At 33.2% G+C, this 24,395-nt stretch overlaps 1 protein-coding gene across 1 annotated transcript in view; it reads right to left on the bottom strand.

The window, feature by feature from the left end:
* Positions 1 to 1,580: 1,580 nt before the first annotated feature.
* LOC131027715 (uncharacterized) overlaps positions 1,581 to 24,395 on the bottom strand; it is a 110,829-nt gene continuing 88,014 nt past the window's right edge. The window contains exons 4-5 of the mRNA XM_057957801.2: positions 3,617 to 3,700; positions 1,581 to 2,056 (exon numbers count right to left, since the gene is read on the bottom strand). Of these exons, the coding sequence (XP_057813784.1) occupies position 2,056; positions 3,617 to 3,700 (85 nt within the window). The 3' untranslated portion in view covers positions 1,581 to 2,055. The remainder of the gene's footprint in view (positions 2,057 to 3,616; positions 3,701 to 24,395) is intronic.

Raw genomic sequence — 24,395 nt, 5'->3', positions numbered from 1 at the left:
CAAATGTTGGAATGAAGTAGCTAAAATGGATAATGGGCTCTTCGTGCAATTCCTTTTTGAAATTTTTCTCTTATATGTTTGTTTTCAGCACATCCTTCCCAAACCTCCTTTTTTTCATCAACCTTAGAAAAACCATAAATTAATTCATTTGATGTTAGTATCTTCAAACTATAAATTGTGAAGTGTCTATAACTACAACCAAATTTTGTCTTCATATGCCATATTGACAATACAATTGCTATGTTTAAAGTTTTCACCAGACAATTTCTACTTTTTGACATACCACAACCATAATAAATTATTCTTTTAATCTTATCCTATATTTTATATTTCCTATTTTTAAACACTACTTTATAATTCATTTCATACAATTGTTCACACTTGATAAATTATATAAACTCTAGAGAGTAATAACTATCATTAACACTTTTTGTACATTCTAAATTATGCATTTACATAGCTCCTTTTACCACAACCTCTAAGGATTTATCATCACCAATCTTGATTTTAGATTTGAAAATTTTATCAATTGTTGAAAAAATCATTATTCCTTAACATGTGATTAGAATAAATTGAATCTAAATACTAAACCCCTTTTGAACCTTTTTGAGCTTTTTCACAAGATAATAATAAATGGTTTGGAGAAGCCTCCTCATTCTAATGAGCATAATGAACACTTTTTTAGCTATTACCTGATTTTAGTATGTAGTCCCTTTAATAGTGATTATGCTTGTTACAATGATAAAATTGAATACTTTCTTATCCAATCTACTTTTACCACTTCTTGCACTATAATCTATTCTATGTCTATCTACCTTGAGTAATTCTAGTTCTTATATTTTCCTTGTATTTTGTATTTTGTTGCTTCTACTATTGATACCTTTGTTCTTTATGATCTAAAATTTTGCAAAAAATATATATCATCACTTCCTCCAAATACGTCTCTGAGTCTTTCTTCATGAGACATAAGAGAATCAACATAATTCCATCTTGATGTTAGAGAACAACACATTTTTATGTAAAACCTTTTTGTTCACAAAGTTCTTCCAAAGTACCCTTTTTTTATCCACATCCTTTACTCGCACGCAATTAACAACTTTGACTTTGATCATTTCTTTCGTAAACTTCTTATAAGGTCTTCTATGCATCTTTGTCTATATTTATGCCTACAATTCATGAAGATTAAGTTCTTATTTAGAAATTGTTTGAATATGAAATAATGTGATATAAATCTTTTTCTTAGCCTCCTTTCCATCTATTCTATCTTTAACTGTAATTATAATCCAACTGACTCTTCCCAATCTATTTCTATAATATCTTATAAATCATAGTTATATACATTAAATTAAAAAATAAACAAGAATTAGTTTTTGACATGTTCAATTGTTAGAAAGATATAAACTATGAAATCTATAAACCAAACCAATTACTTACTCTAATATAATATGAAGTGAAGGTTTTGAAACTCAGAAAACTAATTGCAATAATAAAATAAATTAGAAACGAAGGTTTTGAAACTGACCTTAAATCAATTTGAAACTGACCTTAAATCAATCAGAAAACTAATTGCAATAATAAAATAAAATAGAATCGATACATGTATTAGTTCAATAAAATAAATTGCCCATAGCTATGTCAAAAATTTCATACTGCTGCAATAAAATTTGTCAGTGAATGCAGTAAAAAGCTATAAACAGAATTACACAGACCTTTGAGGTATTTGAAGTTTCTGCAGAATAACATTCCATTGATTGTCGTAACGAGGTTGTCTGCAAAATAACCCTAAACTGAAAAACAAAAGTTAAAAGAAAGCTTACAACACAAGCATTGAAGTAAAGTAGTGCATTTGGAATGTGCCCTAACTCTTGCATTTAAAGAATAATTTGGCGAAATCGACGGCCCAGAGAAAGAGGATGCCATAATCTGACGATGTAGAAAGCACCCCGCCATTGAAGATTACGTGAATGATAAGTTATCAATTCCTACTTGTCTTCCTCTTCATCACATGCTAGACAATTACTACCAATCACATGCTTGCCAATTAATACCAAACACTCTGCACAGCCAAGTCCCTATCAGTAAAAATTGTTAAACTAGCAGTTGCACGCTTTGTGCCTGCAACAGGAAGCCGATAGGCGAAGTTTGTGTAAATGGAAGATGGGCACTTTTGAAAGTGTACCACTCATTATATTTGATCTTTTTTATTTATTAGGGAAGTAGAAGAGAAGGAGAGAAATGTATAAAAGGAGATTGTTAATCAAGCATTTCGAAATATTTTAATATAGAAAAGCAATTTTCTTGCAGTAAAATGGAACAGTGGGAAGTGGACATTGTATGACGAAGTCTAAACAAGTGAATAAAAATTCAAATATAAGAGTTGTTCTAAATCGTTGAAAATATAAGTTCGAACTGTGGAGTGTTGTGTGGATGCCATTTAAAAAAATGTGTAGCACAAAGTAGTATGTCCAAAATTAAATATCATTAAGATTGGCAATGATGCATTGTAGCAAAGTATGCATTTACAGAAATCAAACTTACAGAGAATGCTTCATTTATCTCATAATAGTCTATTTATTTCCCAGAAAGTGGTTTTCCAAATCCCCAGAGCAGTTTCAAAAAAGGAAGTTCCAGTGAAGATTATAAGTTACTGGAATAAAAAGTATATTCATTTAAAAGCGACTTTTATTAAATACAGTAACATTCTACTTGTATGCCTAGGCACATCTACATCATGACCAAAACCAGAAGCAATTTCCTGAAGTGAAGATAAGCACCCATTGTGTATTTGAAAAAGAGGTTATCTATGAACAAAATATAATTAAATACTCTCGGTGCTCACCATCTCAAGTAGTTTGTTAGACTCTAATGTGATAATAGAAACCATTTTTCCAAGCATACCGATTTATAAAATAATGAACTATTGAATTTATGAAACATATAATTCTAAGTGCCAACCAAGTTTTAATTGCTAGTCAATGATAGGATCTCTTGTTTATTTATATCTTAAGGATTCTATCTAACCATACAGTATGCTGTCCTAAAATCATCTCTAAAGTTGGAGGTATGTTCGTTACCATTTTAAATGAAAGATAGGTACATCACATTTGTAATGTGAATTTATATAGCCAGAGATGGAGCATTCTGAGAATATTTAAATAATAACAATGGAGATTGTTGAACAAATAATCCTTGAAACAAATAACATCTTATTAAAAAATTACAAGTAAAACTTATATGGGAGTTGGAATCCACTAAATGATGAACTCCACTAAACGAGAGAACACCAAAGTTAACACATGGGACTTAGGTTTGCACAGTACGATAATATCTTGACGTAAGCAAAACGTCGTAAAATAGAAAATTCGAATATAATAGAATCAAGAAGAGGCAAAGATTTGAAAACCGAGAAGAGTATGTGGTGGTGGTCGTTCACAAAAGAGAAAGGTTGAGAGTAATGTTATTTGTGAAACAAAATGACAATAATTAGTTATACTACTGATAAAGTGAGAAAGGAAGTAGTGAATTGAAATAGGGAACATCATTAGCAGAGCAGAATAGTTAAAAATGAGAAAGAAGAATGCAAAGAATCTTATTAATGCAAGGGAGAACGGCATACCAGTTGATTTTGGTCTCGGAGAGGGTGTTAAGCATCAATCTCGGGAATTTGTTGTATGAGATGAGCAGAACTTGTGACATTCGCCTACAATTGTCAAAATATTCATTAGAAATCATGTATAAAATGGAAATATAAACACGATTGAAAGGTTGTATTGTTTATTGAACAAATTTTTAGTGCAGTGAACTATGAATTCAAGGAATTTGCAATTAGGCCTCTTTTAATAGATCTAATTTGAAAAAAAAGTAGCAAGTTGTGAACAACTATTATCTTTGTATGTAAATTGGAAGATCAATTAAATAAGTTTTTTTGTTATTAATAAAGCACAAGCAGCAATGTAATCATACGAATGGGAGGAAGTGTAATATAGATAAAGAGATACCTCAAACAGTAAGGAGGAAATGGAAAATTAAATGGTGTTTCCCTGGTTGAAATAGAATCCCTGATGGGTTACCCACCTCATTTGAATAATATAGATGGTAAACAAAAAATCAATTCCATTGTGAAATGCTTACATAAAGGCAGCCTCATATAACTAAAGAATGTCTATTGACCACAACCCAAAAACTGCCTTTACCGTTATCTATAAAGTAACATCTCACTAATTATCCAAGCCTTGCAAGTCTTATAAAATATCATAATTCAACACACTTAAAAAAATGTGTTCTATTTCTCTAAGTATCCAACAACACATGTCTTAATGAAATTAATCAAAATAAAAGTATATTTAAATTTCACTTTGTCCATATAACAGCCTCTCACTAATTATCCTATACATATCAGCTTTACCTATAAAACAAATTCTCCATAATCCAAATAAAACTATGTTTGCCTCTGAATATAACCTTTTGGTAAGTGTCAAGCAAACCCCTGCCTTTCAAAAATCCGTCAAAACTACATTTAGACAAGCAAACCCCTGCCTTTCAAAAATCCATCACAACTACATTTAGACATTCCTTCACATTATAAAATAGCCTCTCATAATCATCCTGTAAATCTCTGCCATAAGAAAATCACTCAAATTAAACAGCATCAATGTATATAAATAACCTCACTCGTTATTGAGCAAACCACTATTTTTGCAATACTCATTTAGAATTAAACAATCATTATTCAGCCAAACCCTGCTTTGCAAAATCACTCAGTATAAAATGCACATTATCCAGCAAAACCCCTTTCTTTGCAAATCACAGAATAAAATGCTAATTATTCAGCTAACCTATACCTTTCCTAAATGATTCAAAATAAATTAAATATTATCCAGCAAACAGCTGCCCTTGCAAATTCAATCAGATTAATATGCTAATATGGTCATTTCACTAAATGCTACAATGCATTACATACTTCTCTACCAATATATAGGGCTCAAATATTTGGTGACGGGAAAAATTTGACAAGAGATTGACTCTGATTAGATGACAATTTGTTGTTTAGGAGAATTTTTGGAGCGATCATGGTGGAAAATATTCTAATGAAAAATTGGTTATTAATAGGAACTTAACATTGTGAATGCTGACTTAGGGAAATTGTAAGTGGGCAACCACGGCCATTCACATATGGAGGAATAGGCTTGTACCCACTATACAATAAATAGCAAGCAGCTTGTGTTTTCAATTGATACAGGGATCAATGCTATGGGAGGAGAAACTAAATTGAAATAAAATCAGAGAAGCAATCCCTTCTATTAACAGATAACACAGTAAAAAACGGTCTGGCCACATACAGATACCCAATAATAAAAAAACACCAAAACCATGGCAAGTGAATTGCCTTAAGATTCTGTAGAAATTGTGTATTGCTATCAAGTTATCAACCATGCCGATGAGGAAGAACGGGCAGGATTTGAAAAATACTATGTAATCCTACCAAATCCAAAATTTTATAATAATGAGATGAACCAAAACCAATCTCCCTACAGCTTCTGCTTCAATAAATTCACAGGCAACAAATAGCATATTCTAAAAAAGTGGGGTTTAATATCTTTCACTTGCTCAATAATCCACCACCCATTATAACAAATCCCAGTTTATTCGCATCCATTTATCAATCGAGTCCTCAAACACAACAAATAGCTTGCAAAAACATTTACACTATTCAGAATTACCTCCTACCTCCTGCTCTCACATTTCAATGCAAACACACCCTAGCCAATGAAAGGGGAACGAAAACAATCCTTGTACCATTACTAATCTAGATTCTAGACCATGAAACTCAAACCCATATGTGAAAAAACTCATTTATGATCATCAAGATATCTATCAAGCCCTCAGATTTAGCACCTATTTTTACAAATCCCTATTCCAAACAGACGAGCTCAAAAACAAATCCTTGCTTCAGTAACAATCTTACCAGCAAATTTGGCCAATGAAATGACATTGAATCCTACCCATTTCACATCAGAGAATCTAACAAGATCTCCAATGCAATAACCACTTTATCAAGCCTTGTACTTACTTCAAACATACCCTTGCTCTCACATTTCAAAAACAAAATTTATCGTTACCCAGATGAAAGAGGTTAAAAAAAAAAGATGTCTTGTTTAAGTCCCATACAAGTCAGAAAGTTTCCCATGAGAGTGATGAAACAACAACCTAGAATTGAAATGATTGGAAATTAAACATTACTCCAGAATTATTAACAACACAAAATTCAATACTCACAGAAATGGCGAACAATGGATCTATTGTCAAGTGGGGAATGAAAAATTAAAATAGAAGAATTGTTTTAGGATGAAATAAAACACAAGGAAAAAAATAATCCAGCCGTGTACAAATTCCAAAAGATTAAACTCACTGAAACAATGGCAAGTGACTTACCTCAAGATTCCATCAACAATGAGGAAAAATGGGCAGAGTTTGGATGAGAAATTTACGAAACCCTAACATGCCATAATTATTTTAAACTCAAACGAACAAAAACAAATCTCCCTAGAGTTATTGCTTCATTCTATTCAATCCCATTTGATTCAGAGATATGATGGTGAAATTTGTTTTCAAGCATGAGGCAAGGAAAGTTCCGTCTGCTCAGGAAAAAATACACAACAATATAGGTATCGTCGATTAATAATGAAATCCAGAAATATGTATTAGATTGTTAAATATAAATAAAAACCAAACCTAAAATAGCAATGGAGATGCTTCTTACCTCCTCCAGCAACCATCACTGGACTCTGCAACACTTAAATCACGTTGTGTTTGAATGAGTGTAAACTCTCGAATGTCAAAGATTTGCAGAACGAACAAGGAACAAAACCCTAAGCCTTTTTCCATCCGAATTTTAGAGTGAATTAAACCGATGTTTTTGGGTTTTCTTTAGGTTCGCTGCAATTTCACCCAGTGATACGACATGGGTTTTAACCATAGCAAGCAAATGGCATTGTGCGGTTATCTTCTCTTCTGTAAACTGCAATTTCCATTGCTTGAAAAAGATTTAGGAAGGCTAAGTGTTAATGGCAAAATAGGTCATTAATCACACAAAAAAAACCTTTCGAAAGAAGATATATAAGATGCTGAATATGTTGACAAATAGATATGTGTAAACCCAGAGCTTACCTTCGAATTTGCAACCTGTGAAATATCATTCCAACTTGCAATTATAAATGTGTGCCCGGTCAAATAAATGTCATTGCCAAGCAAGTGGCAACTTTCCGACAAGTGAACTATAAGCCGACTTTTTTTTCCGATGCATTTTTCGGATGGCTGACACTTTCCCCGTAAACAAAACCTCATACTAAAAGCCTATCGGCTTAATAAAAAAATTAAATTAAATTAGTTCTTCTACTAAAAGGAGGTGACTTTAAATTTATTAGTGATAATTATTAGTAAATTTTTATAATATAAATGAATTGATTTTTAAATATAAAAATCTAAATACAAATGAATGCAACTTAATTTTAAAATAAGAAATTATACAAATCATAATATATATTTCTTAATAACAAGGATGTTGATTAATTATATATCATATTAAATAATTAAAACATGTTATTATATAAAAGATAAATTATGTCATTAATAAAAATAAATAAATAATATATATTAAAATACTAAAATGTTAACCTTGTTTTGATCGATATCAATTTTTATTCATAATTTATTAAAGATATAAATTATTATTAAAAGAAAAATTATTTGACAATCTTGGTCATACATGCAAGTGTTTGCTGCAACATTTTTTCTTTAATCCCACTCTCTTCATTGTGATGAGTCATAAATTTATGAGAACCTTATAAACCTAGCATGACACATACCAATGAGGATTCAATTCTCAGTATATGGACAGACACTATTTATAAAAAAGTGGAAGGATATGCCATAGAAAGAGAAGCAAGTAAATTTGATTAAAACCAAACAACATAAAATGTCCCTATTCTACACGAAATCATGTGCATACTTTAGATGAAAAAGTGTATCTTGACTATAAATTGCCTACACATTTGTAGAAAAACAAAAATGATAAACTCCAAAAGTTAATTTACATTTATAAATGTCTATATGTTACATAGTAGCATAAATTTGTATGAGTATGTTCCTTGACAAAGAAAAATACAACCTAGTTGAATAGATATGAGTGGAAATTTTAAAGAATAAGAACATGCCCTAGGTATTGCTTTTTTTGGATAAAAAGAATGTTCTCTAGTAGTAGAAATTTGTATGTTTATTGAACCTCCAAATGCCCAAAACAAGTCATCATACAAAAACTGATGTATTTCTTAGAATGTCAAAAAAAAAAATGAACAATAAAATTGAAGCCCTAGTCGTTGGGTCGTTTAGAGTTTTAGAGATTTTAGTTATTAGAATGTAAAGTTTCTTTATTGAAACCTAGATCTTAATACAAACTATTGCAAGGAGTCAATGTTGTCCAAAAAAATTCGTGTTGTATCTTAAACACAAAAAACCTTAGTTTATGGAAGAACATTTTCCTGAGAGTATATGCCCATGTTTAAAAATCCACAGCTGCCACAATTAAAAATTGTTTAATTTACAATTCTTAAGTTCCATTAGTTTAAGAATTTGTAGATTGTGAAAGTAAAACTTTTAATGATAAATATTTGTCATGTCCAAAACTTTGTGGATTGTGCCAAATAGATGATAAAGGATTTTTGCAATCTAAAAGTCTGGTATTTTGTAGTCACTTATAAAGAAGGATAACAAATTTAGATGAAATTGGTATTATGATGTGCTTGCACAATGTTTTATAACATTATGCAACTTTGTAGAGTGCAAAAATTGAATGTTGCATAAAGCACAAACTCAGAACAATTTTTCTTTTGGTGGTTGTGAAGTCTTGACTGAATCCCTAAATGTTTAAGTAAAATGAATATGCTTTCACATCTTCAAGGTGGCACTATGAGAGGCAGTATGTGACTAATGGAAGAATTGGAAATTTGAAATAATTTTGAAAGGTGAAGGCGCAAATCAGCTATCAAGTCAAAAAAATGTGCATAAAGAAAAGTTAATATTATGATGAACATTTAAAACATGGAAAATTGAATGATTCAAAGTACTGTAACAAGTTCTTGATAAAAGTGGTGTCACAATGACTCCAATGGCGAAGTCTTTGCAATCTAATTTTTGGGTCAATATCTATAGTTGCTTCTTTGATCCACTCACCCGTCCTATAATAGGAATCCCAAGAAAAAATAATGGATGTGTAGAAATTTTATCTTTGGCAGGATATTTGTTTTTAAATTATGCCTAGTAAATTTTTTAACGTGATCGGTGATGTTGGCACAACATGCCCTTCGGCTCCACGTGAAACACTTTTGACTAGAGCTATGAACCAGTGAGGCCACAAACGAGGGACCTCATCCCCACACTTCACATGATCAAACCCACGAGCACAACAACCCAGTGAAAGCACAAGGCATGCGAGCACACTGGCCCAACATCTAGGAGTAGTTCCAATGCATAGGGTTACCAAATACCTTACAACTTAGTTTGATTGTTCTCTTCTCTATGCAGGAAGTTTTTGTTGTTCAAAGGATTCTATAAGTTGCAAAACATAGCCCTATAGTAATTAATGAAGCCAAAGCAATTACATGTGAGAAATATTTAGGACTATCCAACTCCAATGTTATACACAAGTGGGAATGTCATAAATGAAAACCTATAATGAAAACTAAAGTGGAATGTGTTCATATGTGTTTAACAACCTTGGAGTCCACTATGTTCTTTTCGTGGTAAGTCACATAGTCTTGTGCCCTTTTTATTTTCCCTCAAATAACAAAACTTCTTTAATGCAAAATTTAAAAATTAGAGAAAAGAGAATGAAGTTTAGGAAAGCACAATTTGTAGAAACAAAAAAAAAGGAAATTGCGAAAATCACAGATGAAGTAGCAAAACTTGAAATAGAAGGGGCAATTAAAGATAAATGAACATCACAATATTCTCTAATCGTAGGATCTTAACTTATTTGCATGGTCACAGAAGAAATTTTGAGCACCAACTCAAACATTTCAAAGAACAATGTTGTTTTATCTACATTTTATCTAAAAAAGACAATAGAAATCAACACATAAAAACAAACCCTAACACATTACACCAATATTTACAAAATGAAAAAATATAACTCCCTACAATTTACAAAAATATGAGAGATGGAATGTTCATGAAACACTATTGTTGAGCTCTACATTGATATTGTTATTGAATCACAAGTCAGTTCCTTGCATAAAACTATATCAAACTCTAAATGAATTGGGTATTCAACAACAAATATCAACATGTAATTATTTTACAATGAAAAAAAAGGCAACAAAAAACTATCAGACAAGATATCTAGATTCAACCAAATAAAATTCACTAAAACTATGGTAAGGACTTAGCCCAAGTTTTTTCCCTTAATATACAGCTGAAAGAAAATGGGTAGAGTTTCTAGCAAAAATATTACAAAAACTTAAAAAAGTAAATTTTTTATGAAAATGGGACAAAAATTACAACATAACCAATGCTTCAATCTTTTCATAATTGTTTGAATGATGATGATGATAAAATTTTCTTTGTGTTTTCAATTGATAAAAATAAACTTGATTGTAGGCAATGGAGTTGTGCTGATGAAGAAGTTAGTAAACATAGACTACCAACTCAAAAAATCGGCATAAAAATACGATTTGAATGGCACAAGAATTTAGGCTTTTGATTGGCATTCCCACGAAAAATAGCCTATTGACAAATTAAAAAAACTAATACATCTCACTTTATTTCATTATTTATCTCCATAAAATTGTTCTAATTAATAAAAGCAGGATAGGCTCGAACCTTTACATATCTGATAAACGACAAGAAGTAGGAACCAACCACCCGCCAAAGACATGAAGGAATGGTCTACTAGATAGAGGCATTACTCTCTTGCCAATCTTTATATAGACCTATGACTTTATCAGAAAATGAAATCTTTTTCTTTGAATCTTTTGCAGAGAACAGAATGCCAAACTCTGGGGTAGACTTGTTAAGTGAGCTACAAGTGTTGCATGCTTGGAGGGTTAGTCAGTGGTTGTATCCAACCATATCAGCTCCTTCTCCTTGACTACTTATGCAAAAATTTGTGCTCATGATTAAAAGCATTCATTTGAACTTGTTGTTTATTTTCTGGAAAATCATTTGATGATATCAGAGCCTTTGTGAGATAATTCAAGCCATTTGAGCATTCCCAGTTTAATATCCATTCAGGTGACTTCCCACACCCTCGACCCTGTGCTGTTCTTCAACCTCTTCCCAGCTCTCCCGACTCATTAACTCACTGATTGCGGTGGAATAGCAGTGAAAAATCAACATGCGTGGTTGCCAATACATTTTGTTTGGAGCGTGCAGGTGTAATACTTGCCGGTCGAGATGATTTCCATAGCGAGAAGCACTTGACCTGTTTTGTCGTGGCAAAGGGCGTGTGTCTTTGCCGTGGTAGAGGGCAGATCGCGCTAGGGAGTCCTTCCTGGGAGCGCCGAGGATGAGGCCTAGCAGCATGACCAGAGGTTGGACATCATTCGGTTTATGTGTTTTTAAAAATAAAACAGAGTCAAAGGAGTGCTTTTGTGTGTTGTATTATTCTTTCACACATCATCATCGTCTTCAGAGATTATTGTTCATGCATTGTTTATTTTAGCTTATATCGTGATTGATTCTACAGTTACTCATGAGTCTACATATCAGACTATGTCATCATCCAGTTTGACACCTTCTGCAGGAGTATTAGATGCACATCGGTTCAGCTTTCACTTACATGTATGGTCCCTTTTCTTGAATCTTAGTCACATGACAACGTTGGTTTGGAGATCATTGAGCATTCTTTGAAGACATCATTTCTCTTTTGGAGGGGAGTTTTATTTCCCACTGGGTTTTCTCCTTTTCTCCACTTATGGGTACCTAACATGGCCTAGTAGCTGAGACCCATTATCTTTTGTTTCACTTCTCCCTAAGTTGCACTTAAGGGGGGATGTTAGTATAAACAAGGTTATTATCAAAATAGTTAAGACTAGGTTTGACATTTTCACACTTAATTTTAGTTTACTTAGGCTAGTTGAGTTAGTTGTCTCACCTCATGTGGTATACACACGTGTCCTCTCTTGTGGAGACACCTTGTTCATGCACACTTGCCACTTCCTTATACACTTGTCAAATGAGCTACAAGTCTTGCATGCTTGGAGGGTGAGTCAGTGGTTGTGTCCAACCATCTCATATCCTTCTCCTTGCCTACTTATGCAAGGATTTGTCCTCATGATTATTGAGCAATCTTAATACACTAGATTGACTTCATTCATTTGAGCTTGTTGTTTATTTAATAGATTCTGGAAAATCATTTCAAATTCCCACTTTATCAAAATTTCAATCTCTTGATTTAATCTTCCTTCTTGATTTTAGATTCCTAAATTTGTATGCTCTACTCTTTTCTAAGTAACCAATAAAAATGCATCTTCACTTTTTTCTGAATATTTTTGTGGCATATCATATATCAACAAAACAAATCCCACACTAGGTCTTCTATCATACTATAATTCTTATTGTGTATACTTATTCATTACTATTGTAAGGAAATGATTAATAATATACATAGTTTTAACTATTGCTTATACCCTAAATTTATTTTCTATTTTGTCTGATTTTAAGATAAACATCTCCAATTTTACAAGTGACTAATGTCATTTTCAATTCAACAAAGGTATTTATTTGTAGAGATTATGTTGAGATAATAAAATGAAAATTTGAAAAAGGTGATAATATGTTTGACTCTAATGGTGTTAAAAGTCATTGACTTTTAATGAAAATAGTTTCAAAATTGATAATTATCACTACTATGCAAGTTGTTAATCAAAATAAAAGGATACGATTTTCACATATATTAACATCTAGAATGCAAATGAATTTTGAATTTGAGAGTAAATTGAAAGATTCATGCATTTTCATGAAAGAGTAGTTTTATACAATTTGAAGGAAGAAAAATGGATCAAATTCTATAAAAGAAAGGAATCTAGAGGTTTCTCAAATGATGAAGCCTTTTCTACATCAAATTTGTACTAGAGGAAAAGTGAATAAACTTTTATTTAAGACAATTTAAATATAGTAATGAAATGTTATTGTTCAAGATAACGTTGCTAAATATTTGTAAGAATTGGTTATGAAGGTAGCAACCCAAGATCTAGAGACCAAATGGAAAGCACATAAACACGAGAGAAAGAATGTGACAAGAATCAATTGTATTCCTATCAATGATGCAATAGAATAGAATACATGTACATAGGAGAGCTCTTGGTTATATAGTAGCCAAGGTGAGAACATAGGAGTGCATAAGATTATGACAAGTGTCTTAATCTTATGGCATGAGACAAAAAAAAATGACAACTTATCATCCCAACTAAAGTTGAAAAGTGATCACATGATAACATCACTAAAGCTGGATCACCCACCAAAGGTGAAAAACTGCAACCTTGAAAGGTGGATATTATAATGTGATAAATGCACTAAAGGTGGAAACAATAACATGACAATGTCACCTAAAGTGGAGATTCTCCAACAAAATCGTATGTGGTCCCTAAGTAAGCTTAAGTGATGTGTAAATAGGACCTAGGTAAAGAATAACCAAGGTAAACTACCTTAATGACACCAACAATACTATTGAATGAACTAGGAAAGCAATACACACATACATAGCTATAAAGCACACAAAATATGATGGAATATTTAAAGTCGATTTATAAAAAAATTAGAATTACATTGGAAATAAGGCCATCTCCATGCCCATTGCCCATGTTTTACATAGTTGTGTGTAGTGGTTACAACAGACATCCACTTGTGTTTGTAGGTGATGCACACTAGACAAAAAAACAAAAGTAAGGCTCCTGGTAATGACATCATAAAACCTGGTTATGAATCTATACCATCATTTCTAATAATAGAGAATTTGGTGGTGGGGGGCCTGTTTTTGTTTTCCTTCCTTCTCCAAGGTGAAAAGTGTGAATTAGGTAGCCAATGCAGCGGGCTTCCTTAAAAATTTCATTGGGTATCAAAGAATTTTTAACATTTTTTATTGAAGTGGTGAGAAGTATTTCAGAGTCTGTTAGAATTTTTTCTTTTTCGTTTAAAGTTGACAATATTTAAATAATAGCATACCTATATATATATATATATATATATATATATATATATATATATATATATATATATATATATATATATATATATATATATATATATATATAATGTAAATAAGATGAGAGTTATCATTTTAAAACCTTGTCTTATCAATAGATCTAATTGTATCTAATAAAGTTTTCTATATTTTATTCAATAGAATTTTTTTATTATGGAATGTAATCTGAAACATTCATGAAAAAAAATATAAAGTCAAATTCAGAATCATTTCAAATTATTGATTTATAATATTGAAAAGATATAAACACATCCTATATAAAACAAAAAAATATTTAGTAGAAACAAATATGATCCAAAAGAATCATAAAAATTCAGATAGCCAAATTTATAAATTTCCGATGGTTTCAACATTATTATAGATAAATGTCTAGTTTTCCATGCTTTTCCAAGGCCAAAGGTGGTCATGCTTGCATCTTTCCTCATTCTTACATGATTAGACCAAACAATGTAAATGAAAATGGAGAATAATAGAAAATGAACATTATTAGAATTTGTAGCCATAGACATATGATCATTGAACCTAAAGACACAAATGGAAATATAAGAAGGTGCCTCTTTTCTTAAAGGAGTATTTATTACTTCCTGCTAGCCATGGCATGAAACTTTTGCAGAGGCTTTCCCTATAAAGAGTGATTAAACCAAATGCTAACAACCAATCAAATTCTAGCATTTTCTAATTTTCCATTTACATTTGCTTTTTCCTTTAGTGAAGTGGCATGTTTTTTCAGACAGGTATTAATTTAAATTTTTTTGTCATACTATCATTGGTTGCATTTACGGTTGCAGGATGCTAGCAAAGGTCTATATGTTCCCAACGCAAGAGAACACAATTTCCTCAAGGAATTGCTCTGAAATGTGCAGGAGGGCATGAAAAAATAGGGTCTTGGGATGCTGGGTTTTGAAGATCACCATCTGCTTTGCATTTCATTTTGGTGCTTTGGCATCATAATAGCATTTAAACACATTTTGCTGGCTAATTTACATCATAATAGTATTTTTAATTTGGATAATCAACTGTATAGTCGAATGATTATTAGCCATCCAGCCAAACATTGTTGACGGAGCCCAGAGCAATAAGCCTCTTTGCCAACCGCTTCCCATCTGATAGAAACAACAAAGATTACATGGTCCTCCCAATAACACCTGGATGAAGCCACACCAATGATTTCTGCCATGGAATCCCCAATTGGAAATACTCAATTAAAATAAAAATAACATTTCAAGACACAGAAGATCCTACAGTCACAGGCAGTTTGACTAAAATCAGACAAAGCAACTATAAATGCACTAGGTGGGCATCACAAAGAGGCTGGAGGATGTAATGAATGATGACTAGCAAAGAATTGGAGATTGTGAGGCGGGAACACTTACAAAAGATCTGCATGACAAGTTTTACATGACAAGTAATGCGAAATCCAAGCAGTCGTGGTATAGTTTTATTGTTCCAATGGTGATATCTGAGCTATACAAGAATCCAAGTATTGCATAATGGTTCATCTATTACTGTAATCCTAGTAGCAATAGAGGTACTACTAGGACTATGGGCAATGAACCTATGTTGATGCTGACAAAATCAGGGACTATATTGTATTTATCCTAGAATGCTCTATTGATTGGTGTACAACCTACCCATATCAAAACCACAATAGGCTGAAGTATCATAAGGAGAAACTATATAGTTAGAATAATAAATCTGCAAATGTAGATGTCTTGCCACATACAATGGTACAATATATTGGATATTATAAATTTGCTCTCAGAAGTCGTGTTAACAAATGGAGCTCATCTACATCAATTTACGATCCCTATTCTGATTGAGAATCTTTGATGCATCTAGTGCTGAAGCATACACAATTAGGCCTCTGTTATTTGCTAATACCCTATATTTGCAAATGAGGACTTACAGAACAGGTGCTGAAGTTCAAGTATTATTAGGTGCTCAAATACTTATGTCATTTTTCAAATTTGAATGGATTTGTTAGACTGTGAATGGACAATATAAGGATCCCAACACTATACATATTCTAGTAGCGAGGATTATAAGATGTTTGTTGATCAGCATGAAAGGTATGTGCAAAGGGTATACATCTTAATTTTTTATAAGCACACACACTATTATATTGATGAAGCAATAAATCGAATGTATCCTCCTAAAGGCCAAGAAATTGCATAGTGGCATACAGATAGGTCTAACTACATAACTGTTTGAATTGGTAGTTGGCCCATACGCTCTGCCAACAGACACAGATAACTGGATTTTTGCATTGGAGTTCCTTTGCCAATTGTTTACTTTCAACCCACACTTGACTAGGTTGGCCTTTAAAAATAGAAAGTTTAGTAAAGGTCCCTTATGAATTCCTAAGCTTTAGGAACAAGAAACCAGTAACCCTGTTTTGTGATCATATCATGAGAAAAATAGCTCTTGAGGATTCAAAATGACAGCGCCCATTGAAGATGAAAAACCTCTAATTGATTTAGACTGTATTTGACCATAGAGGTTTGTTAAGAAGGATGAATCAGGGAGGAAGAAGTTTAACTGTTGCTATAAAATGACAATGAATTCCTGTCACTTATCTTTAAAGACTCATGCAAATTCCATTCAACCTTCTCTAGCACAGTTATCTAAAAGGTCTTTGGGTTCTATTCATATTAAGACTGTGGACAAGGATATTAAACTAGTAGTTAGGGTTGGGTTGCAGGACAATGACAGTGTGTTTGTCTAGGATATGACAAAGGTAGTTGACCTCACTGAGGATGTTGTAAATGAAGTATTAATAAACAAATGCTTTAAATAAGATTGGTGCAGACCCGATGAAGCCCAAACCAAAACAAAATGGACTGGGGAGATAGGAATAAATGCTCATTGTGTGTTAGAAATATTTGTCTTCAAGAGCCAGACTCAATTTTCTATCAACAGAGGTGTAACTTTTCTGGACATAATGTTTACAGCTTGATGCATGCCTTGTGATTTAATTGTAGCCTGGTCAATAATGAACATCATAAAATGTTGTTTTAATATTTGTCTACATTTTACTTCTACCAAATTGGATGCTTTAGACGAAACTATTACGCTATACACACTTGCCATTGGCATCCAAGCTAAAATATTAGTTTGAAAATTTTAAATATAATGCTTATTGTATCCTTGCAAATTTTTTGCAGAAGCTGTCGTTTGATGGTAGATATTATAGCAACATGATTATTTCATTTTGGTGTACTTGCTCCAGAATGTGCTACATCATATTTCAAGTATGGTTGTGCACTTCTTTACAAAGCTCAAGATGAACCTGGTGCCTTGAATGAGAGTGTTGCTCTAGCAAAGAAGGCACAGACAACTTCAAAGAATGCTGCAGATGGGGCTATAGTGAAAAATGAGGAGACTGAATCTTCGGAACTCACCTTTTGTTACTGATGCAAAGGAAAAAGCGCTGCCAGTGATAACAATGGGAAAAAACCAATCACAGATGAAAACAAGGATGGAGCTTTATTATCTTTACACTTTTACCTGCATTTTATAAGAGTCTGATTTGCTTTTGAAAAGTCTGATTTGTTTTTTTCTCTGTGGTCTTAAACCACTGAATTTTGATATTGTGAAGGAGGATATAGAAATTCTAGCAAGACAAGAAAGTATTTGAATTTGTTCATTTCCTCTCAAAAGATTTTACATTGATGTATTAAAGTTTTCAAATGTCTTTGTGTATGATTATTACTGGTTGTTTCTCTATTCAGTGGATGCCACTATAGGAGTTCACATCACAGCCATTATACCAAAAACTAAAAACTTGTGAAATGAACAAGTGAGAATGAGGCTTTTAATAGTAGTATAACTATCGAGTAAAATGATTGTACCAGAGAAAACCATATTTGTTAATTTTTATAAAGCAGTTTACCTAGTTTAAATAATATTTGTTAATTAAGAAGGCAATACCTAGCTGGGCATGTTATAAAATGAATTAAACAAATCGAAAGAAAGTTTAAAAATCAATCTGAGACACACGAAATGAAGAAGGTATCTAAAAGCAAAATCCATCTACAGGAGTAAAGCAAGACAAAAGTCCTCTCCTTCCATTTTGAAGCTAGTAAAGCTTAAGGTTCAACTGTCCACACTAGTTAGGATGCTGAATTGAAAGCTTGACAAAATCTTCAATCAGACAAAACAGACAAACAACAAAACCGTTCTTCCACCCTGCCAGAAACTTCGCAGCTCTGCAACACTTGTTTGTATATCTGACATTATTCCCATAATGTATGTTTAAAACTTCATTTGTTTGAAAAAAGCATTCCCACTAAATTATGCTTAAGATAAGTTTTGAATTACAGTATTTAGATTTCGACATTGAATCCAATAAAGGTTGAAGTGAGGCGAAGGTTAGAAAGGACTTGCCCGTAACAGAAGATTGAAGCACAAAATGTTGCCAAATATATGGTTGAGAGAATACAAGATAATCATGCACATGCAATCAGGCTCATTGCTTGTCCTTACGATGGACATGTAGGTTCAGTTGTATTAGGAAAAGAGCAAGTTCTGCTCACAACAAACTTCAGTTGGTAAAAAAAAATCAAGATAAAAATATTGTGTAGTCTTAGTCATAACATACTACCATATACCAAATTTCTTCAATGGACGAGATTGTTCTTGTGGTGCGATGCACATTCTCTCTGTCATTGCTCTTAAAAGTGGATTTTCGATCGCTTCTAGAGAGTCTATAATGACACATAAGAATTGCAAGCACTGAAGAAACTGAAGCAATCCATAACTTCATTAAAAAACACCGTCCAATAGATCAATGTTATAATAAACGTAAATATCGGCATTCGGATAGATCATCTTTCAGTATTCTTCAAACTAAGAATCACGACAAAAGTTCAACGCAGTTAACATACACCCTAAAATATTTCCTTTCTCATTCATTTAACTTTAGCTAGCTCCCAAATCTGTAGATTTGAGTAATTGATAACATAATACGCCATGGCAAATTGAATTTGGTTATCTGGAGGATACATAGGCTGATTTATTTACCCATTTCTACCACAGTAAGCCTTTATTAACGACCCGAAACATCAAGAAAAACTGCCACAATTAGAAGATGTGCAGGAACCCGAAGCAAGTACTCTTTACCTATCGCTAGTTACCAATCGTGAACTGTAGCTCCTGCGGCCAGTAGCAGTCAGTTCAGACGTCAATTTGAAATTGAAAGGAACAACTTGACACAGGCTTTTGATGCCATTGTAGACGCCTCTTGGTGTAATTATTATTTAATAATAAATAATAATTTCAAGAAATTTATGATATGAAGATATTTTATGTCACTGTAGAATATCTTGATATAATTAATATTATATTATATTTTATGATCGCTTGTTTATGGATTATATTGCAAGTGGATATTCTATTAGAATAGAGGTAGCTTATTGCTTATTGCTTATGTTTTGTCTATGTACTCTTCTTTCAATTTGTTAGTGGCCATTTACATATGACTATTATAAAAAAATGAAAAAGGATATATGACTTGGGAATAGAAAAGTTTAAGAAAAGAGAAAAAATGTTAGAAGCTAAATGATTTCATTTATTTATTCATTGTTTCTCACACATTGTCATATCTATGACACATATTTCTGAATATAAAAAAGTATTTCAAATTTTTCTTTTTAAAATCAGCGTTCAATTATATTTAGGAAAATTTATGCATTATTATTACATAATCAAAATTGATTTATTAATTAATACAATATTTGTACATGTTACAATTTTAGATGCTACTAGCATATTTATCTTCAATAAATCTATATAAAAGCTATGGGAGATATCTTTTTATATGAATTAATTATGGTTATAGAATCAAGTAGTGATTGTAGTCCATGAGACAACATTTTTGTGGGTCATTTCTTTAAAAACCATTTTAAATTCATCAAAGAACCTGCTTTGGACATATCCCATAATCATGGCTTTCCGTGAAACCACATTTTCTTCATGTATTTTGCCAAACAATCCACATGCCTTCTCTAGTCTTTCACATTTTGCTTACATGCTTATTAGGGTTGTCATAGCAATGTTGTAGAACTCAAATTCACATCTAATAATTTATCCATAGTTATGCAATCTGTGTTTTAGAGATGCCAAGTTAATGCATAACAAGGTAATAGTGGAGAAAGTGAACTCATTCAACTAGATAGTTGTTCATTGCATTTGATAAAACATTGTGATGGTCGCGCCTTAAGTAATTTCCAATTATCATATTTCATGAATAGACACTTGGTTGAGAGTTGTCATAAAAGACATTGGAAGCATCCACCAAAATTGCACACCTATAATTTCATAGATGTGAATAAGTATATTGGGTAGGGGAGTGCCTTTGCTAGATATAAATCCATGGAATTGATGTGAGAGTGGATTTTCTTACCCTCTGAGAGGACTTTTTTGGCTATGCAAGCACATAAAAGATGGATATATGCTAAAGAGTGTAGAAGAGGATTGTGGATATGGAGAAGAATATGTATTCTAATTGAGATGGATAAGTAATGACATTGAATGAACATGTTTCCCTCCATTATAGAAAAATAAACAATAATACCTTGCATATGTCTTGCTTCAACATGCAATGAACATCTCCGCAAGGCTAGTGCAATCTCCTAAGGATAGCTTTATGATTTTCAAATCATCACCACAAGCATAGACACCATCAAGTTGATGCATATCAATGAAGAAGCGATAATTGAAGTTAAGCTTGGCTAAATAGACTAGTTGACTACGCAAGGTACTTTATCATCGGCAAGGTGTTAGTAGTATGAATATAAGAATTTCACTATTGATCATACACAAAGTCTTCCATTCATCTAGAAAAAATGAAAATAAAATTGAGAAGTAGAAACCATGCAAATTGTTGAATCAACATATCAATTTGACTATATCTTCAATGAAGTTTACATGTCTTTTGCAACATTGTCTTGGCAACAATCTTTGCCTTCTCTTTCTAATCTACTCTATTTACTATCTATTTTCTACTCTACTACTTTCTTGAACCCTATCGATTATTGAACTACTACTATTAACCTTTACAAATGAAGAAGTGGATCCTTTTATAGTTCTCTCATTACAATTTAGTGGATTAGATTGATTTGCAATCAATGGCCAAGATCGAAAGGTAGAAACCCTAAATAAGGTTTGTTATACCCATTACAAAACCTTTAATGCTTGACCAATGATAAATTTATAATTGATGGGACACATGTACTTCTTTTCAAATTCAACCAATGGATGGTGATAGTAGGTACATCGAACTTTGTGCTCACATAAGGTAGTTATCTCTTTGTAGATGAGTTAAGTACATTGAATCTGGATGCCTTATCTTGGTTCAATGTGATTGGATAAATGATGGTTGAGCCCCACCCTAGCTTTGATCTTTATAACTCATCACAAGTGTGTGAATGAATGAGCATATCTCTTGGTACTCAACATTATCAAGCTCTTGATGTGATGATGACTTTGCTCAAATTGATCTTCTAACTTTAAATAACTCTTGTCTTGATCAATTGTATTCTTGAGCTTTCATCTTGCTATACTGGCAATAATTCTTGGATTTCTGAAATTCAAGATCGTGAAAATTTCCACTTGAGTTCTTGATGTTGATGCTATTCTGTTATCTTGATTGCTTGCGACTTGACGATACCATCTGTTGTCTTGTATGTGAAAATTCTATTGCAGTTACTGATTATTAACCTTTTATCTTTAATAGATTATTTGATCAACAAATATTGGAAAATAACATAACTACAACTTCACAAAAAAAAATAGGCAGAAAGAAATATGTAACACAATGACACGATATTTCCAGACAATTGTCCCTAGAAAAACCCTGAAGGGAAAACCAGTACTGCAGATGCGAAATATATTAACTTCAACAAATTAAGAGATACAAAATTCCTTGCCTCTCACTGGCAGAATTCCGACAATCTCGCAATTTCTCCTGCTAATATTCTTGCACTTCTATCCCCAACGCTATCACTGCGCCCCTTGCTAACACTGCAAGACTATTTGCTAGCTCTGCAAAATAATTCACAAACTTCATATTTTCCAAATGAACCATGACCCCTTTTTATACTACTCTGTTGGAAAACCAACGTCCGAGATTAATTCAAACCAATGGCTAAGATTAAGACAACTCAATAACCAATAACTAATTTTGGCTATGAGGTGTCACCTAAAAAGAGCCACTATTAAATAACAATTGTTTTTATCCTAACAATAGGATCTGACAAAAATAACCATTTTCTAATTTCTGGGTCAGGATGAATAGCTGTCCAAACTACCCATACCTAATGCTTCTATTTCTGGGTCAGGACGAACAGCTGTCCAAGCTACCCATAATTAACACTCCCTCTTAGCGAGGAAGCTGTTCTGCATGACACCCAACTTATCTCTGAAGAAGATGAATTTTTCCTTCCCCAGTGCCTTTGTCAGAATGTTTGCTACCTGCTCCTCTGTAGGTATGTACTGTAGCTGAACAATCGCCCTCTGTACACAATCCCTAATGAAGTGATACCTGATGTCTATATGTTTCGATATATCATGAAACACTGGATTCTCAGTCAATTTGATGCAACTCTAATTGTCACAGTGTATCACCGTAGTCTCAACCTTCTGACCAAACAAGGCTACTAGCAACTTCCGAAGCCATATAGCTTCACATGTTGCCATGCTAGCTACTATGTATTCTGACTCTGCTAAACTCAGAGCCACAGACTTCTGCTTCCTGCTGAACCAAGAGACAATTCCTGATCCCAAACTAAAACAACACCCTGAAGTGCTTCTCTTGTCTATTGTACTGCCTGCCCAATCTGCATCAGTATAGCCCATCAACCTAATTCCTTCACCTCGAGCATATCTAATCCCATACTCGATTGTACCTCGCAAATAACGCAGCACATGCTTTGCCGCTATCCAATGCACTCCCTTTGGCTCAACCATGAACTGACTAAGAGAGTTAACTAGAAATGCTATATCTAGCCTGGTATTGACCAAATACATGAGAGAACCAATCAACTGCCTGTATAAGGTGGGATCTACATCCTTCTTTCTAGATGTGTCTACCTTCCTCCAATTTGTGATCATAGGTGTAGACATGGCTTTGCAATCTTCCATCTTTAACCTCTTCAAGATTTCGATGCAATATTTCCCTTGCCCAAGGAAAATATCTCCATCTGTCTGCCATACCTCCATGCCTAGAAAGTAGTGCATAAGTCCCAAATCTTTCATCTCGAACTCCGCTGCAAGGTCCCTCTTGCACTCCTCTATGAGCCCTAGTGAACTAGTTAGAAACAAGTTATCCACATACAAGACAAGAATGAGAATCTCACCTCCAACCACCAAGTAGTAGAGGTTAGCATCCACCTCACTCTTCACAAAGCCTATTTCCCGCAAGTAACTATCAATGTGCTCATACCACGCTCTGGGAGCCTGCTTGAGTTCGTACAAAGATTTCTTTAATCTACACACATGGGTCTCTTTACTGTGTGATACAAAGTCCTCTGGTTGTTCTATGTATACCTCCTCTTTCAACTCGCCATTTAGGAACATTGTCTTGACATCCATTTGATGGATCTACCATCCCATCTGCGCTGAAATTGATATTACAACTCGTATAGAAGTATACCTGGCCACTGGAGAAAATGTCTCCTCATAGTCTATTCCCTCCTTCTAAGAGAACCCCTTTGCCACAAACTTTGCCTTGTATTTCTCGATGCTACCATCTGCACCATGCTTGATCTTATAGATCCAACGTGATCCAACCACAACCCTATCTGTTTGTCTAGGAACTACTTCCCACACATCGTTCTGCATTATTGAGGTATACTCCTCAACCATTGCATCTTGCCACACCTGATGTTGTGCAACCTCTTGATAGCTAGAAGGTTCACTATCTACCAATTGACTAACTAAAGCTACATAGTCATCATACCTGGCTGGTTGTTTCCATTGTCTACTACTCCTAGGAGTACCCACTAACTCCTGAGTATTCTTTTGTGTCGGCTGAACCTCATGATTCCTACTGCCAACTGTAGAGGATGAAACATCAACCTCCATGTCTTCTTGATGCATCTCTTGCTGCACTAGTTGCTCCATACTCTACGAACTCTCA

This window comes from Cryptomeria japonica, chromosome 6 (assembly GCF_030272615.1).
Source record: "Cryptomeria japonica chromosome 6, Sugi_1.0, whole genome shotgun sequence".
Lineage (NCBI taxonomy): Eukaryota > Viridiplantae > Streptophyta > Pinopsida > Cupressales > Cupressaceae > Cryptomeria > Cryptomeria japonica.
Note: the sequence above shows the minus strand (reverse complement) of the source record. Positions and strands in the feature narration are given on the sequence as shown.